General features: G+C 48.6%; 2 protein-coding genes across 3 annotated transcripts; both read right to left on the bottom strand.

Moving 5' to 3' along the window:
- Window positions 1-3,964: 3,964 nt before the first annotated feature.
- On the bottom strand, window positions 3,965-5,054 carry LOC136459457 (uncharacterized). 2 transcript variants are annotated; one of them, XM_066459308.1, is made up of 3 exons: window positions 4,365-5,054; window positions 4,181-4,274; window positions 3,965-4,071 (listed from the first exon to the last, which is right to left on the bottom strand). In XM_066459308.1, exon 1 carries the CDS (start codon window positions 4,966-4,968, stop codon window positions 4,555-4,557), a length of 414 nt encoding a protein of 137 aa, XP_066315405.1. In that variant the 5' UTR covers window positions 4,969-5,054; the 3' UTR covers window positions 3,965-4,071; window positions 4,181-4,274; window positions 4,365-4,554. The 2 variants fall into 2 exon arrangements, with proteins under 2 accessions (XP_066315405.1, XP_066315404.1); XM_066459307.1 differs by having other exon boundaries at window positions 4,054-4,068.
- An 8,872-nt stretch (window positions 5,055-13,926) lies between these two features.
- On the bottom strand, window positions 13,927-15,892 carry LOC136459456 (uncharacterized acetyltransferase At3g50280-like). The gene has a single exon (XM_066459306.1). It carries the CDS (start codon window positions 15,736-15,738, stop codon window positions 14,203-14,205), a length of 1,536 nt encoding a protein of 511 aa, XP_066315403.1. The 5' UTR covers window positions 15,739-15,892; the 3' UTR covers window positions 13,927-14,202.
- Window positions 15,893-19,100: the final 3,208 nt, after the last annotated feature.

The following is a 19,100-nucleotide window of genomic DNA, read 5'->3' as shown; positions in this document are numbered from 1 at the left end:
TGCCACACAAGGCCGCAGCCCCTCCCCGAAATCACGCACGAGCGGGGAATTTTTTTTTCATCAATCACGATCATGTCCGCATCTCCCCTCCACCCAAGGCCACAAGCCCGCAGCCCCTACCCGTTTCTCAAAGAAATTGTGTGGTTCTCGTACCCGGCAGTGCGACACCGCAGCCTCCGCCGTTTCCCTGCCCATCCACCGCAGCTCTCTCCTCTCATCCCCTCTGGCTCCCCCATTCACTGCCCTCCCCAACGCACGCTCTTCAACGAGGACTAACAGCCGCGTAGCAGTCTAACGCCGCCACTGACCACAAGGCAAGATGGGCAACAGCGACGCCGCATCACCCGCATAGGCGGTCGTCGCGCGCGACGCCAAGAAGAAGAGGGTAAGAGGGGGCTGTTCGCCGTGCGGCAGCTCCCAGATCCTGGGCACCTCCGCCTGCCCTGACGGCAGCAGCGCCACCACGAGCGCGAATAGCGCCGCCTTCGTGGTCAGGTTGGATGGGAACAGCAGCGCGAGCACTGTAGCCACGCGGACGCGGAGACGTCGCTGGCCGTCGTCTTCGGGGTGATCTCTCTGGTGTGATTCCTGGTTTGATTTGGCTTGGTTTCATTGCGCAACGTGCTGATCTAATCTGAGGTTTTTTTTTCCTTTTAGGGAACCGCTCGACGGCGAAGCTGAAGCAGAGCAAGAGCTAGACGCCACCGCGGGAAGTTTCTGTCCAAGGGGCTAAGGTCTGGTCTCATGCCTGATCTGTACGATACATTAATCTTAATCCGTGTTTTCTTTTCTTGTCAAACTGCGATGATGAGCAAATAGCTCTAGGATGCTTGCTTACGGTAGCTGAGCTGATAACTGATATCTCCACGAAGTATCATGGACCTAGCAAACCCATGGAAGCATAGTGAATAAAATCCATGTCGGTTCCACAGTGAGGTCCTCTGTCTTTTGGTCTAAGTTTCCGATGTGAGCTCACGCGGGCAATGCCTCACCGTGCCCAAGCCATGGCACACGCACGCTCGACTCCAGCGAGCAAGTAGCCAGCCGTGCGTGCTCTGTTTTGCTTGTTAGCTTGTTGACATCATCGTGACATCACTCGTATTTATGGTCGTTTTCCTTTGGAAAAATAAATCTAGAAATACAACTCCAAATACACCATTGTGGACATGGTCCATGGTGGACTGCTCTCACAGCACCTCCACCGGTTCACGGCCCGCAGACTTGGTCCACAGCACAGTGCACGCGCACTTTGCATTCTAACCCATGTACTTTTTTGTAATCGATCTACTGTTTTGTGAGTCTTGTATATCTTTCAAGCTAGCCCCTGTCATCTATGGTTATTTCTGTTTTAGCCCGGTCAGCAGCCGCAGTCAGCACAAGTCGCGCACGTTTTGTAGTTAAGACCCTCTGTTTTCGGTGAATTAACCCGCAGTCCAGTCTAGTTCAAAATAAGGGGCTAAGGTCTAATCCCATGCCTAGTCTGTACGATACATTAATCTTAATCCGTGTTTTCTTTTCTTGTCAATCTGCGATGATGAGTATATAACTCTACGGTGCTTGCTTACAGTAGCTGATAACTGATATCTCCATGAAGTATCATGGACCTAGCAAACCCATGCAAGCATACTGAATAAAATCCATGTTTTGAATGTGGTAAAATTGAAATTGCATATTCTATTATAAGGGACCAATCTAAACTATTTTAGGTGCACCAATGAAATTGCTCATAATCCTCCCTCACAGGCTTCAACTCGATTCGATGGCGAACGTTATTTGGATCTCCCCACCCTCTAGGCTTCAATGCACAATCAGGTGGAAACAAAATCGCCGCCGCACACGTCTCCGCTCCCCTTCCCCGTAAGGCCGCAACCCCTCCTCGAAATCACGCACGAGCGAGGAAAAAAATTCCCGTCAATCACAATCACGCTCGCATCTGATCAATCACGCATGCTGCCGGTGTGACGCAGTGCTCCATCTGATCCCTTGGTGAAGCCACGCCGACCATCATCACGTGCGGACGTGCATCCTGAATCGAACGCAATGCTCGATCTGATCCCTGGTGTAGCCGCGCAGGACATCATCACGTGCGGAAATTTTCCATCAAAATTATGCTTCGTCAAACTGAAATTTTCCATCAAAATTTATAAAAAATGTTATTTGCAAAAGCAGGTATTTGACAAATATCTACGGCAAAAGATACACGCACTGCGCTAGGCGATATCACCAACAACCACGTCACAGGTTTGCTTTAGATTTTTGACATGTATACAACAGTGCAATCAAATACTTCAGGCAATATGTTGCTGATTTCCTATATGTACTGCGCTAGGCGATATCATGATTGCTTCAATATAGCAATTCGGATGGCTGCGCAGAATAAATTCTTGTTGATGAAGAATCAAAAACAAAAATACCACTTTATGGATCTCTAGTTTGTTGTAAGTTCATCTAATTCTTAATTCTATAATTAATCAAATACTTATAAATTTTGCAAAATCAACTGTCCATAACCTAGTTTGGACGAGATCCGCGATGTTGTGGCAAACTAGACCACAAGAAACTGGCAAAAGTGCTCGAGTGCTGCCCTGACATGGAATACAAAATTAAAGATTGCAGCAATGTAAGATATGTTCAATGTACTCCTTTATATTTTATTTATATGTATTATACTTTTTTTTAAACACTTATATTCTATGTCTATGTTTTTAGATTCTACTGTCATATTATCGAGATAGACTATATACTTTATTCATAATGGATATGCAAAAGAAAATTGTGTACATTATGCATCCACTCCCAGATGATGTATGTTACAAGGGTTATGATCAAATCATGCCATATATAGCTACATTTCACACTATTGCTAAAAGGTTCAGTCTCGCTATGAAACTGATAAATTCTAAGTGGGGCGGCAATATTTGTTACTGGAAGCGAATATTCTCTACATGTGTTACAAAAGTTCCAAAACATAAAGATTGGTAATCACCTATAATATGTTTTATCTTTCTTATTATCACAAAATAGTTATTTGATTTATATACAATAAATCAAATAAATGCTCGTCTCCAGAAAATTAGGAGGTTTCCTTAAATACAATTTCATAAAGTCATGGGATGGTGTAAGATTGCCACCGATCAACACTGTAAGCATATATTCTCTAACTATATTTCGTACACTATATACAAAATTAATAACTTAATTTATTTTATCTACTATGCGCAGCTATCAAATTCACTGAGGATGGAATTTTTTAGGGACATTCTTAATATCCATGCAAACGAATGTTTTGACAACTTTCTTGAAGATCTCCAAGCCATGATTAAAGACTTAGACAGAATGTAACTTAAATGGTTATATGAGAAAAAACTTTACTATGACTTCTTAGTTTCCCGGATTGTATACATGCTCAAAGATATTGTGTAAAAGTTAAACTATGAAAAAAACATTGGTTGTTTTCATGTACGTCTCCAAAATAAATTCGTTGCGTTAGCACAGGCATTATACTAGTCCCTAATAATAACAGCTACGTTGGCTCAATCAAATGAATGTCACGGAAAGGCCGCGCCTGTCTTTCTAGTTATTATTTAGGTCAGCCAAATCTTCTAACAATACATGTGTGTATATTTTTCGTGCAATTATATCGATTCTCCAAATGCGGAGAGACCGGGAGTCGTTGAAGAGTGGGTTATTTAATCTTGCCAAAAAAAAAATCAAGTTTGGAAATGTGTTTTGAAAACTCTTGTACATGCTCTATTAGGTTTTAGATGCAGGGGCCAAAAGTGCTGCCTGTCCGGGCTTCAATCCAAACACAAAACAGCTCTATGCTACGTACATTTTCGTCTTTTCCTTCCATTACAATCTTTCTTTTTGTTCTGCTCTCACATATGCTTCCTTTGTCAATATAATCTTTCTTTCTGTTTCACCGTAGGTTGGGCTGATTGGATCCAGAACGATGTTCAGAAGTTTGCTTCAGTTACATATGCTTTCTTATCTTCTCTATCTGCTTCGTTGAATATATGTGGTTTTTGTTGTTCGTCTTCTTCTTTTTTGTGCGAAAATGTTGTTCGTCTTCTGACAGATAAGAAAATGATGTCATAGATTTAGCTCTAGTTTATCCTGATCGCTCGGATACTAGTACATGAAGATTGAAGAAGAAGAAAATCTCGAACAAGAAACAAACATTGTAGAGCGATAGGACATCGAGTCATCAACCGGAGACGCCAGCTCCTGTTTTTACATCGATGATGACGTAATGTGGTGGTAGAAATAAATATCTGCTAGATACAAAGAGAATTGCTTACTTAATAAGATGAAAAATGTTGTTCCACTCAAATGAAAAAATATATATAAACAGACTCACTGACCGACAGACTTTGCATTAGACGGCAATGAGATATTTCAGGGCACGCAAAGATCAAAGAAGTAGCCAGTATGTTTCTCAAGTACAAGGTTTGATCAGATGCGCACATAGATGAAAGGCAAAAGAAAAAACAAGAAGGAACAGATACAAGAAAGACGCCACAGCATCCGCGCACACAGAACCCCCAGAGAACTCTACCGGTACTTCCTCGACGACGAGTTCATGAACCTGATGCACTCCTCCACCGCTTCGCTCTTGTGCGAGTCATCGACGACTACCGGTGGCGCGGACTGCTGCTGCCGCCTACTGCTATGCCTCGCCGGCGTGCAATCCGGTGAAGCAGCAGTGGCAGCAGCTGCTTTCTTGGTCGCCGACGACGAGGACCGAAACGCTCTGACGATGCTTACCCTCGCTCGCCTGTAGAACTGCGCGGCCATCCACCGCGCGGTCCGCAGCAGGCGAGAGCCGCAGGCTCCCCGCACTTGCCGAGGCCGGTCCCGGTCCGACGGCGCCCTCCGGCCGGATCTGGACGCCAGGGAGAGCATAGGCGTGCCGGCGCCGATCTCAGCTGGGCTGATCCTTGTGCACTCGCTCCCTTTCCTCCTCATCTCGCCGATCGGATGCCTGATGCAACCCCAATATAGTGTGTGCGCGTACCACCGGGACAGCCTAGTCGCCTACGCGCGACACGTTTTATACGGCAAGGGCTAGTGCCTGTGCCTCTCGGTCTCACTCAGCTCAAAGGAAAAAAGCGAGCAGACTACTGCAAGTACTCCCGTCTCTAAACGTCGGTCGTTTTCATTTTTCGAAAAATAACTTTAACTAAATATATATTAAAAAATATTAATATTTATGATACTTAATTGGTATCGATAGATATTTAAATTTAGTTTTTTAATAAATTTATTTGAAGATAGAAATGTTGCACATATTTTTTATAAATCGGAGGGAGCATGTGACAAGAGCATGAAAGGCACTGCAAGCTCGAGCAGAAAAGAAAAAGAAGCAAAGGGAGACTGAGACACAAGGCACTGAAAGAAAAGGCTGGTCTAATTGACCGCTATGGTGGCATCGATCGGATCAGAGAAGCGATGAGCACACTGCAGAGTGGTTCATCGATACAATATGACCAGGAACCCGCCAAGGCCTGCAGCTTTAAAGCAGGGGAGCTAGAGCCCAGGGGCCAGAGCAACAGGAGACGAGACGAGGCCCCGACGTGTGGGTTGGTGCCCGAGGGGCGGTATATTCTTGTTGCCTTGCGCCGGTGGTGGTGGCCGGAGAATATTTCCAGTGGAAGCGAGCAAGCAGATGCAGATCCTGCAAAGGATCCAAGCCTAACCGAGGCTGGTGACGGAAAAGTAAAAGCAGAGCGAGAGGGGGGGGAGGCCGGAAGGGAGAACATGACTGTCAGAGTAAGAGGCCGAGCTCGCAGTTCTTTTGAGGCTGGCCGCGCTAGCCGAGCCGTGCTGAACTGCTGAGTGCTGAAGGCCCGTTTTCAGGGACAGCTCCCACAAGGCGACGCGACGGGGAGACATGGAATTGACGGGACGGGGCGACCGGGGCGCGGCGGTGCTCGCGCAAGGGGACACCGGACACGGTGGGGGCTGCCCCGGCGTGCGCGCTGCCCGAGGCATGACGACATGGGACGCGACGTGTGCGGCATGGACGATGCGGCGCGCGGGCACCAATCATTGAGCATTTCGGGGTGGGGGGACGTTTTCTCTGGAATGTGGGCGGGCTGCTGAATCAGAAATCTAAAGATATGATTCGTTCGCGTCCACGTCGCTGTTATTTCGTGGCCGTTTGATTGGCCGCGCGGACGGTCCAGATCGGATGAGCCGCGGTTGTTTTACGAAAAACCCTTTTTAGTTTTCGGAAATCAACTCGCGCTCCAGACGTCCTCTCAGCCTCATGTTATTTCCAAATCGACGCGCAGTCCAGAACGGATGCGCACTGGTTTGTTTGCAAAAAAGACCTCCACTTTATCGAAATTCAACCCGCGCTCCATAGACACTCTCATCATTTTTTGCGAAAACATCCTCTGATTTTTCTCAAATCAAAAAACAGTCCACCTTTCATTATTTCTTTTCTTTTCTAAAAAAAAATATGTGGGGCCCGTGCACCGCGCGCATGGGCGCGCCTGAAGGACTAGTTCAGAATGGCTGCCCGATCGAGCGCTGGGGCGACAGACGACTGCGTCGGCTGTGCAGGTCAGGTCGCTGGCAGTCGCAGTGCTGCAGTACGGCAGGGGCGCCGGCGTTCCTGCCGTCGTCTTTTGCGCGCGCGCTACTTTTCCTTTGCTTTCTCTGGCTGCGGATACTGATTGTTCGCTTCGAGTTCCGACTCCAAACAGGTTCAGCGTCGGCGTCGCCCTCCCGCCTAGGAAACCGGAGCTTGGCGTTTTTTGTCTTTCACAACTGTCTTTGACTGCATCTCGGACATTGCATGAGAATGGATCACGATGCATAATCTGGCTCGGATGTTTGTTTGTTTTTACCAAAACACGCTATACTCATACGAGCTTACGGACACATATCTAACCCCAGTGAGTATCATCAACAGGCAGTCAAGCCTTATTGTAGTTTCAAGTTTGGGACAACTCTATTTGCTGCAACTCTGTGTGGTTCTCTCACTCGTTCAGTGGTCAATTTCATGATGCATGACATGCCTCGGTGCTGACCACTATTATCTGATGTTTGTACTGTTTGCAGTCAAAATTGGTTAGCCCCGTGCTGTATACGTGTACCGGCGGTTTAGCCGTCCTGGTTTCTTGTTTGTTTTGGGTCGGTTTTAATGTCGTATTCGTGATGTATTCAAACTTTATCCCGGGACAGAGGCCTCTCACCCTATAAATATAAAAGAATACGGTCAATTGAGGATATCCTCTCAATGGACCAAAACCTACAAGTTTACTATTTTTTTTCTCCAAACCCTAAACACCTTTTCAACCTTAATTTCTATTCTCTCTTCGTCTCTACGACAACTTGAGTCGTTCTAAATCACCTTACTGACCTTAGAACAACTCTAAGTGCACTAATCCCAACAGGGTCCCTCTCATACCAGTGTTCAAAGGTTTTCCAGCTGAGGATTTATCGATCTGCAATCCGCACGTTCGTCTAGCGCTCTAGTGTGTGGCCACCTTTTGCGCCAACATACTTTTTTGGCGACTTTAATGGAGAAGAATTCAATGAAATTTATTATAATGGCCGAATAGAAAGGGTGATTTGATAGATCTAACAAATCCCAAAAACATCGTTAAGACTACAACCGATGGACAACTTTCTAAGGAGATCCACAAGATGTTGGAGGAGAGGGCCAGGGCCCAAGCAGCTATTGATCCCTGTTATCATAAGAGATTGCAGCAAACTCCAACATTTCCCTTCTTCTTACCTGCGCCATCATGATTTACTGAAGTAAACAAGCAAGGCATGGTGATCACACGATGATAAAGTTACACTGTTGTAAGCATGTAATCTAAAAATAACATAATAAAATTTACTCTGCAGCAGTATAAATGTACAATATATAACCTCTTATATATTAGTATTCGGATCACCTAATTTTTCATCCAAAGACATAAAGAAAATATAGGTTGAAATAACACCTTCTACAGAGGAAGCACGTTCATTTATCATAGACACCGACAAGATAATTGGGCTCGTTCGGTTAGTCCGCATCTCCGGGATCGTTCTAGCTGATCAAAGACTATAATTTAAGCGAGTAATCCGGCTAGGAATCGTTCTAGGAGCTATTCCTTGCAACCGAACGAGGCCTTAATCGGTATTCGAGCTCAGACGATGCAGGTTGGTGATGCACCCACCGGTCTACCGTGGTGTGAGCCGTCCTGGAATTTGCGTTTTATTGCGCGACCGTGTTGTCGAGCGCCAGCCACGTGCTCCTCGCCGTGGCGACGTCGTGTTGAGCGCCGGCAGCAATATCTCCAGGTCGTGCTACGTGTAGTCTGCCATCACGCTGGGAAAGAAAAGAACAAGATATGGAAGAGGAAATCACGGTAGTCTTCATCAGGATCGTCGTGCACGACGATCCTGATGAAGACTACCGTGATTTCCTCTTCCATATCTTGTTCTTTTCTTTCCCAGCGTGATGGCAGACTACACGTGGTACATGTAGTTCACGGTAGTTTTCAATCAATGTAATCTCTATCTACGATTTCTACACCAAAAGCGGGCTAATGGATAAAGCCACGTCACCCGTTAGCCCACTAGTCGTCCGATCTGGGGAACCAGCAATGCCGACCATCTGATCATCATCTTCATGGGTCTCCTACCCGTTAAGCCACGATCGGACGGTCACGAATGCTCCCGAACCCACTTGACTCGCCTGGTCGCCCCCTCGGCCCCTCCCACCTCGGACTGCTGCCCTGCTCGCTCATACGCCAACTGCCCCTCAGCCACCGCTGCCCCCTGCGCCGCCGCTCCATCCGCTTGCAGGTGCCACTCGTGCCCATCGTGGGTCTCTGGACGCCGAGCTTGGAACTAGCATAGCTCCCGAGCGGCGTCCCTGCTCAGTCCAACGCCTTCTCAGGATCGAGACGTTAATCGGCATCGCGGCGTCCAACACCACCCGTTCTCCATCTTCTTCCAGACTCCAGCCTCGTCTCGTAGGAGTCGCGCTGCGGTCTTCCCTTCTCCTGCCCGAGGTTCGACGACGCCCGGGTCGTTCTGCTCTGCGCCTCTGCCACAGGCCGCCGGAGGTCCTAGGAGGGCAGCGGTGGCGCGGGGTGGTTTGCCAGCACACGAGGGAGGGTCACGCAGTCTGTCCGCAGATCCCGGCGCAGCCGCTCATCTGCGTGGCCCCCGCATCCCTACGCCGCGTTCGCAGGCCCGTGGACCTGTGCGGCCCGTGCTCCGCCGCCCTCCTCACTACAATGGAGATGGATTGGACTCTACCCCAAATCCGGCCTAACGCCGCCACCATGTGCTTCGGGTCCGACAGCTCGGTCACCCTTCGGCTCCTAGGCCCGGCCAGGCACGTGTGCAACTCCTACGCCGCCTCTCTAGGATGAGAGTTGGCCGAGCGCAGCTGTGACGCGGCCGCCACATGCTCTGTTCTGCCTCTGTGAAAGGTCCTAATTGCTAGAGGGGGTTGAATAGCCTAATAAAAATTTATACAACAACACTTAATAAAATGGTTAGACAATTATGAGGCGAAACAAGTGTTGCGCTAGCCTACTCAAAATGCAAGCCACCTACCACAATTCTAGTTTAGATAGTATCTATTCACACAATAGCTATGACACTACCCTATGTTAGTGTGCTCTCAAAGGCTAACTAAAGAGCCACACCAACCAACCAAGCAAGCTCTCACAACTAGCTACACTAAAGAGCTTGACAACTAGTTTGCGGTAATGTAAAGAGAGTGATCAAGAAGGTTATACCGCCGTATAGATGAAGGAACCAATCAATCACAAGGATGAATAACAATGAAGACCAATCACCTTGGAATCAATGATGAACACAATTATTTTTTATCGAGGTTCACTTGCTTGCCGGTAAGCTAGTCCTCGTTGTGACGATTCACTCACTTGGAGGTTCACGCGCTAATTGGCTTCACACGCCAAACCCTCAATAGGGTGCCGCACAACCAACATAAGATGAGGATCACACAAGCTACGAGCAATCCACTAGAGTACCTTTTGGCTCTCCGCCGGGAAAAGGTCAAGAACCTCTCACAATCACCACGATCGGAGCCGGAGACAATCATCACCCTCCGCTCAACGATCCTCGCTGCTCCAAGCCGTCTAGGTGGCGGCAACCACCAAGAGTAACAAGCGAATTGCGCAGCGAAACACGAACACCAAGTGCCTCTAGATGCAAACACTCAAGCAATGCACTTGGATTCACTCCCAATCTCACAAAGATGATGAATCAATGATGAAGATGAGTGAGAGGGCTTTGGCTAAGCTCACAAGGTTGCTATGTCAATGCAAAATGGCCAAGAGAATAAGCTTGAGCCGGCTATGGGACTTAAATAGAAGCCCCCACGAAATAGAGCCGTTGTACCCCTTTACTGGGCACAACGCGGGCTGACCGGACGCTCCGGTCATGTTGACCGGACACTGGACCTCAGCGTCCGGTCACCCGACGACAGCCACGTGTCCCGATCTCAACGGTCACTTGAGTTGATCGGACGCTGCACTATAACTAACTGGACGCTGAGCCACCAGCGTCCGGTCGTTTCTAGTAAGGTTCTAGAAACGCAATTTGCCCACCGGACGCGTCCGTTCATGCACGACCAGACTCTGCCAGCGTCCGGTCAGAGACCCTAGCCTCTGTGCGCTGCCTGACAACAGGACCGGACCCTGCCTCCAGCGTCCAGTCGCTGAGCGACCCAGCGTCCGGTCATGAGACCGAAACGCACGCCCTCTGCTACCACTGACCGGACGCGCCGGTCCAACCGAGACCAGCGTCCGGTCACTTACAATGACCTCCGTCTTTTCTGTCTAGGGCGCCGGTGGCACCGTCGGACTGTCCGCACTCTACGGGCGGACACTCCGCCGGTGAAGTTCCTAACCCTTGCTCAAATATGCCAACCACCAAGTGTATCACCTTGTGCACATGTGTTAGCATATTTTCACAAACATTTTCAAGGGTGTTAGCACTCCACTAGATCCTAAATACATATGCAATGAGTTAGAGCATCTAGTGGCACTTTGATAACCGCATTTCGATACGAGTTTCACCCCTCTTAATAGTTCGGCTATCAAACCTAAATGTGATCACACTCTTAAGTGTCTTGATCACCGAAACAAAATAACTCCTACCATTTATACATTTGCCTTGAACTTTTTGTTTTTCTCTTTCTTCTTTCCAAGTCCAAGCACTTGATCATCGTCATGGCATCATCATCATCATGCTATGATCTTCATTTGCTTCACCACTTGGAATGTGCTACCTATCTCATGATCACTTGATAAACTAGGTTATCACTTAGGGTTTCATCAATTCACCAAAACCAAACTAGAGCTTTCACTCTGCTGCTAGCTTGATGATGTCACCATGACATCATGACTATGCCATATACACATAGGAATTTCACAGAATATACAGTTAAAAATATCATGTTAGTAGTTGCATAAAAATTAATACTCCTACATTGCTGAACAATCTCAATGTGTAGATAGTAGTCTCTCCTCGCTCGGCGGCCTGACAAAACTAAAATGAAAATGGTGGTGCTTCAGATGCCTTTCTTTCTTTTCTTTCTTTTTTCTTTCCCTGTGTGATGGTAGCCAGCTATATTGACTTCAGAGGAAAATGGACTTTTCCCATGCAACATTGTTGTGCAATATTACTAAAGTCATTTTAGTAATGCTCCAGCAATCTAGCGCAGGTGAAGAATCAAAATAGTCACACTCCAGCGAGCTGCTTAACTAAAAAGACAAACAATCAATAAACCACTTCGCAAGGTTAGCACCTCATTATGAAATGTCAAAGAGCATCAGATCAAACTCATGGCGCCAACAGTTTTGTGATTGATCATAGCATGTTCTCACCTGAAAGTACTGGTAATAGAAAAGACATATCTGTTTGGTAGTTCATTTAATTGCTTAATTCTAGGAATGGAAGACTCAAATTATGTAGAACTAATGTGGACATTAATCTGGTTTTACTCTGGTTAATAGTTAGTACAATGCACAAAGGACAAAGGAGGTCCCCAGCTTACTACTCTGAATCAAAAAGACTATAAACAACACCAAATTCCTTCATCGAGCATGCATAGATTTAGCCAAAAACCTCAATAGTGACTACATGTTGCCTCATCATGTTTCTGTCCCAGGTGGGCATTTGTTCAAAGACATAAGGCATTCTCTATTCATTTGAGACAAATTTCTAGAGCAGAAGACAATCTTTCAATTCGCATGCTGGTTTCTTACTAATTCATCAGGAGCATTAGTCCATCTAACCATGTATGTATGAACCCTTAAGCACTGACCACTAAAATCTATTTAGTTTCTGTTGTCACATATTGGAGCAACATTTAACTCCAGTCCTGGTAACTGTTACATCAGCCGTGACATCTATTTATTGTTCACTGTAAGTTGTGAGAAGAAATCTTGTTAAATTTCACCAAATACTCAATTTCAGGGCATTTTAACTACTACAAGTACAACAAATCATACTAAAGCTCATGGATTCACGTCTTCTTCAATCTTATATTGCTCCTTCATTTTTGTAAATAACTCAAGAAGATATCTAACAACCTTGAGCTTCCTATTGAGCTTTAAAACTTTATCGTTTAATCATAGGCCAATAAAATGGCATGGGTCATGCCGCGCCCAGGTTTTCTAGTAAAGAGAGGAAAGGGGCTGTGTGCCTTGGTTGCCATGGGTTGGCCATTAGGTGGCCCGTGGGCCGTGGCCATTAACATCAGAAAGCTAGTGGCCCCTAAGGCGCGTATTGACGGTTTTTTTTTTGTTCCATGGGCTGGGCCAGCATCAGCAACAGAGCAGATTGCAGATTCGGTACCCAACGGTCGATGGGCTACCAAAGTGACCGTCTTGAGATGCGAGATGGACAACGTTGACCTTACTTGCGTGCTGGACTGCTGGTGCTGTGACGGCAGACAACCTAGTAGATATTTTTTACATTGCTTAAGTATGCTTCAGTCGTGTAGTTAAGAGGATTAATTGAAGCGAACCAAACGTATAACTTAGTAGCTGGTTAGATTTTTATGATAAAATCTGTCTGACTGAATTTAAGTCCACGATTTTTATGATAAAAATACAAGCACCTACGTATATCTATCTATTGATGATCTGTTTAGGGTTATTTAGATCATACTTATTTTTTGTTTCTATTATTTTATTGTTCATAGTTATGCCCATTATTTATTCAAATTGTTGCTTGCATTGTATCATGCTTGAATATATATAAAAAGGATCTGGCATTTTATGAGTATATTAGAAAGATGTGGAATATGAAACAAACCTCACACAAGCCATGCTCTGCCACATGTATAGATCCTATTTAATCATTACATAGCTAGAGTTTTACTTTATGTTGATTGCTTGATTATGTTATAGGTTTCAAACAAGGCAGTGCCTCAAATATCATGCAATCAACAAGTTATGTGATCAATATAGAGTGTATAAAAACGATAATTTACATAGATAATGGTCATGGCTTCAAGTGTTGAAACACTAGTAATATGAACAAACAAGATCCAAAATAGAGCACAAACAGATATATAACATTTTTAGAAAATACTTTCACATTGTTTCTAATTTAAAATAAATAGTTATGAATTTCTACATATTAAAATAAAATTATACTATTTTAGAAAAAGAAATATAAAGCCAATTTTGTAGTTTTGGGTTGAAAATTGAACTGGCGTGCAAGTATAAGGCTGGAAAATGACATTACTAGATCCTGTGAGTTTGTGGATTGATATTCAGCTTCCGACCCAGATTGTGATATAACCTCTGCCTCAAAAAGGTGTAATTCTGGGTTTGTATTGAGTAAAACTTCCTTAAATTCATTTTTTAGAATGGAGGGAGTATATAGCTTTTAAAATCTACAAGGTAGCTTTCATGATCTGATGAACTATTCAGCAGTGCCAACATTTTCAGAAACTTGTTTCTAACTCTTGATACACGGTTCATATTCTCCCCGCTGTTACATAGCTTGCAGGCTGCAGCATAAGAGTCATTTCCAAATTCCAAGTACTCTAGTAGTTGCTAACTAACACGATTACACGCAGCACTCCGAAAAAGCGAGACAAATACAATGCTTGGCACCAACTAGCTAGTAGTACCCCCCAAAGGCAAGGACGACCGAGCAATCCAACAGCAGCGCTGACGCCGCCCGATGGCATGTCACGACTCACGACGGCCGATGGCCCCCACTCGCGCCCGCCCGCACGGCACCGGGTACATCACAACAGATGCGACACGGGCACGACACGTACTGCATGAACTCGGCGTCGCGGAGCAGCGCTGCCATGGTCTCCGGGGCCAGGCACACCTCGATGTCCACGCTGCCGTCCCCGGCGCGTCCCGGGAACACCGACATCTTGCCGTCGAACTTGTTGGCGCGCCCGCTCCGCACCGCGAGGGGCCGTCCCCACCCGAAGTCGTTGCCCTCGTACATCGGGAACCGGTTCGAGCTCCCCATCGTGATCACCGCGCCGTCGGGGTTGCCCAGCGTGAAGCACCGGGGTGCGGCCTGCCACGCCGCCGCCGCGCGCCGGATCGTGCCGTCGCCGTACGCCGCGAGGCTCTCGTTCAGCTTGCCCGCGGCCCACCTTAGATCGCTGCGAGCCAGCTCCGACACCGTCGCCATCGTCACAGCGCTCTGGATGGCGTTGCCAAAGTAGGCAGGGGAGATGGGCGGCTGCAGCCGGTGCCGGCAGTTCACCGCCATTCGGAACGTCGTCGTCGCGTCGGGCGACAGGCGTTTGCGGGCACGCGTCACCGCGAGCCATATCTGCGCGCACAGCGACTGGAACGACGAGATCTCCCCACGCAATTGGGGATTCTTGGGGTCATGCGCCATCTTGCCGTAAACCTCGGCGTCATGGCCACCGCTCGGACGACGGTTGGCTATTGCTTTCAGCTCGCGAATCGCGTCAGCGCTGAAGTGAAAGACGCGCTCACGGAGAGGCGCGTCCACGTCGAAGGTCACCGACGGGCCGACGCCGCTGGGGAAGCGGAGGACGGCAGTGGACTCGCCAAAGAAGTTTCGGCGGAAGTCCGGCAGCTTGGCCGACTGGCCGCGGCAGATGGCCGCCCAGGTGTTGAAGAATTGCCAAAAGGAGGTGCCGTCCACGACGGCGTGGTTGGCGACGATGCCGATAAAGACGGCGCCGTCACCGAGCACAGTGACCTGGAACGACGTGAGCGGGCGACGGTGGCCTTCGTAGCTCACGGTCCGGTCCATGGGGAACAGGTCCTTTGTCAGCTTGGTCGGCACGTCGGCGTCAGGGACGAGAAAGTCGTCAAGCGACAAGCCGGGTGCGACGGCGTGGAGGAAGTCCACGCCCGCGTCGTTGCAGTGGACGACGATGCGGTCGTCGGGCAGCGTGACGAGGCGGCCGGCGAGAGCCGGGACGACGGCGAGCGCCCGCGACAGCGACGACAGGAGCAGCGACACGAGCGAGGGCATGGGCAGGTCGGGGGCCGGGAAGAAGAGCCCCTTCTGGATGTAGTGGCACGACAGCATGGGCAGGTCGGAGACGGACAGCGTGAGGTCACCGACCGCCGACGCGGCGTCCGGGCGAACGTGCTGCCTCGACACGACGGTGATGCCCGAGGGCGGCGCGTCCAGGCAGGCGGCGGCGGCCTGCAGTTTGGGTGCCATAATGGCGGACGCGGCCGGGGCGGCGTCCAGCATGGGCATGGTGGAGATCATCTGAGCCATGTTTTGGATTGCCCGGCGCTGCACCACCGGCCGCTTGCTCTGCTGATGAAGCAGTAGCGGTGGCAGTGGAGTGGAGTAGATAGACCGTGTGCGTGCGTGTGTGGGTGAGCGCTGCGCGATACGGCCAAAGAGGTGGTTCGGCCAGTGCCGCCTTTGCTGTGAACACCGAACAACCTTGGGCAGTTTATATAGGACACGACGAGGGGCTGGATGCATGCACCTGGGCCTGCCTTCTTTTGCCAGTACTGTTTTGGATATTCTCTGGCCAGGTTTTTGTGGCTGTCAGAAGCAGATATATCAGATAAAGTTGAAGCTAGATATTTTGTTCTATTGCCTGAGAACAGTGGTGCGTGACACAATCAGCATATTCGCTGGTTGGTTTTTAGGTTGATAAGTCTGATTGGTGCTGATTTGTTGTGAGAAGAAAATACTGTACCCTGGCTAATAAGCCCTGGCTGAAACAAACAAGCGAACAGGCTGGTGATTTGGGTCTTATCAGCAAAAGCTTTTTTAACGACTCGTTTCAGCATAGCTTTTCCGCAAAAATATGAGCATATATTTTTTTTTCGAAACGTCAATTTGGATTGTTCTGCTGCTGCCAACAGGTGTCGCCTCCTTTGGAATGAAAAGAGGAACAAGTGTCCCGGCATGCACCAGAAACATTTTTATTATATTTTTTGTTTTAAAAGCAAGGACGGATACCTGTAGAAAGGCTAGCTAATCAAGCCGGTAACCGATCGGTTTGATGTCTGTTAGAGCACTTGTTGACGAGATATTACAGAGTACACTGAACATTTTGTTGGACGGATTCAATGAACATGCAACGGCTTTCCGTATTAAAATGAACAGATGTAACATCACAAGTTTTTTGTTGTCGTGCTAATATATATAGCCTCGATTAATGTCTTCACTCTACCGGATTTTTTAATGCGTTAGCCACGCACTACTGTAACGTTCTTCTAGCTAGCTACTCGTGCATAGGCGATTAAGCTGGGACAGCATATTCATATACAATTATCATGTCGTCCAATCCATATCCGCCTCAAGAACAAATGCTTCCAATATTGATTAGTCAGGTAGCATTTACGCCTCCATCATCTGTTCATCAGTTACGTGGTCTACGTCCCTGCTGAAATAGAATACGTTGCTCTTGCCTTGTTGCCTAGTCAGTCTAGTGACATATGAATCGTCTTCGCTTGCTCAATGATGCTTTCAGTTCTTTACATTTTCCGTCGAGAATGGTGCTGTGCGCATTTTATTTTTCCATCTCAACAGTATTTTACCGCGCTTCTTGCATTATACCAAGCGAATTGTCCACTAAAAAAAGCCCAGTGATGCTGCTTTGCTGACGGAACACCCGCTCCTTCGTAGTTTCAGTCTGTCACTGCACGTAATCCGTACATAAACTGATGATCGACGTATTTACAATTGAAGATGCGAGTAGTATACTCGTAACAATCTGTAGCAAGATTTACGGTACGGGGGCGTCGAGGCAGGTGTGTGCCGCGCAGCTGCAGATTGCATGAGCGTACGGGGCTAGGTCGCTGTGTTCTCCATCCCCAGCCAGCCGTTGTTGGTGGCTGCCTCGTGCCCCAGCACGCATGCAGGGAGCGTCAGGACGTGGACCATCGGCAGCAATGCAATGGCCGCGTGTCCGAGAGCTAGAGTGCTAAAACGACCCGCAGGACGTGTAATGCGTCGGTTTCCGCTGGTTGCAATCATGCGATGCCAAGCTAGCGTTCGCGACGCGCCGGCGAGGACGTGCTAGAGATTAGAGAACTAGGCTGGGGCGCACGCCCGGTTGGCCAGTCGCCCGGCGGGGGCCGCTAGCTCGTCCTTGAACTCTCGGCGGATACATGAACCTGCCGCCTTCCGTCCTGTCCAGCTAGCCATTGCCGTCCGTCCGTCCGGCGAAGAATCTTCTTCGGTCGGGGCCGGTACAGAAGCTGAAACCGATGCGCCTGCTGCTGCTGGTCGCCGTTACATACTTCTTCATGTCGCTACATGCATGCATTCTCCTCTTCCTCCGACCGAGCAGAGGAGTTTGTGCCACGCACACAATCGCTACTACACAAGCCTGAGTACATTACATGCATGTATCGGACAGGAATGTGTAAACTAGTCGTCGTTCCCCCCTCGCTGCTGCGGCTGGTGAGCTGGAGGCCGATCGAATGATCGGCCAGCCGCTGAACCTGAGCGCCGCCCTGCCTGCTGCTGCATCGGCGGAAGGCGACTTTCTTATTGCTATTCCTGACTCGTGTTCAGCACCCTCCGCCTAGCGGGATTGAGACCCCACGGACGCATCGGAATGGCCGGTTTCGGGTATAAGAAATTCGCGGCCGCGGATCCCGAAGTCACTCGGGCGGCAGCTCTAATCAGGCAGGCGCGCTGACGCGCGGTGCGGTGCGGCCCGGTGCCCCGCACGCGCCAGCACGGTCCGATCGGGCGAGGGGGCTGTAGGCGCCGGGAATAAACAAAAGGCAGACAAGGTGGTCTGCACCCGGCCGGCCGGCGCGCGCGGCCCCGCTGGCTCTGCGGCAGCTACAAGCCGGCCCTGCCGAATGTCAACGACCAACGCGGCTGATGCATGCAGTGCAGCCGTGCAGGTGCAGGTGCAGCTCAGCTGGCGCTGGCGCCTGGCGCTGGCGGCCATGGCGGTCGTGGGACGGTGGCGCAAGTTGGGCTCCCGCCGGCCTGGGGCCGCCTTTCGGTTGTCTGGGGCCTGCCAGTCCGGTTGGCACCCCATAATTTTGCAATCTCCCTTCCCCCTGGCCCTGCCCTCTGCACCTGTCTGCGGATCACCGGTCATCGTGGACTCGTGGTGCGGTGTCCAAGAACAACCCAGGCCCCAGCTGATGAGCACACGCTGCCAACGGGACCGTACATTTTTCTCACCACCAGCGTCACAAGGGTGGAATTATAGCTCCACAATAAGCTCCGGTTTGAACAAAAACGGTTTTACTCTACAGAATTCAAGCCAGATGTTACGGCTCTATAAAATCCAGATTCATAGAAGATATAGATCAAAAGGCAAATACATAGATTTGGTGAAGTTCCTTGCTCTATAAACACCGGCTTCAAACATTCTAGTCATATTGGATGGTGATTAGTGATTACCCACAATACAACCAATTACATGTTGCAATACATGTGGGCTTGGGCCCAGATAGAATTCTGAAATCCCATGAAGAAATCTCAAAGGCACACATTCATGTGTGCAAAGGGGGAAAGTGAGAACTTTTTCATCCCACCTTGCTTGTGGAAGTGCAGGTAGCTATACTTAAATATGAAAGTCCTCTTCACTATATCAAGTCTAGTGTGAGGAGGAGAAAAGAAACCCACACCCACACGTGCTTGCTTGC

This window comes from Miscanthus floridulus, chromosome 6 (genome assembly GCF_019320115.1).
Source record: "Miscanthus floridulus cultivar M001 chromosome 6, ASM1932011v1, whole genome shotgun sequence".
In the NCBI taxonomy this organism is placed as follows: Eukaryota; Viridiplantae; Streptophyta; class Magnoliopsida; order Poales; family Poaceae; genus Miscanthus; species Miscanthus floridulus.
Note: the sequence above shows the minus strand (reverse complement) of the source record. Positions and strands in the feature narration are given on the sequence as shown.

Coding starts and splice junctions, on each gene's coding strand:
- LOC136459457 (XM_066459308.1), bottom strand. CDS start 4,968: ATGAGGAGGAAAGGGAGCGAGTGCACAAGGATCAGCCCAGCTGAGATC.
- LOC136459456 (XM_066459306.1), bottom strand. CDS start 15,738: ATGGCTCAGATGATCTCCACCATGCCCATGCTGGACGCCGCCCCGGCC.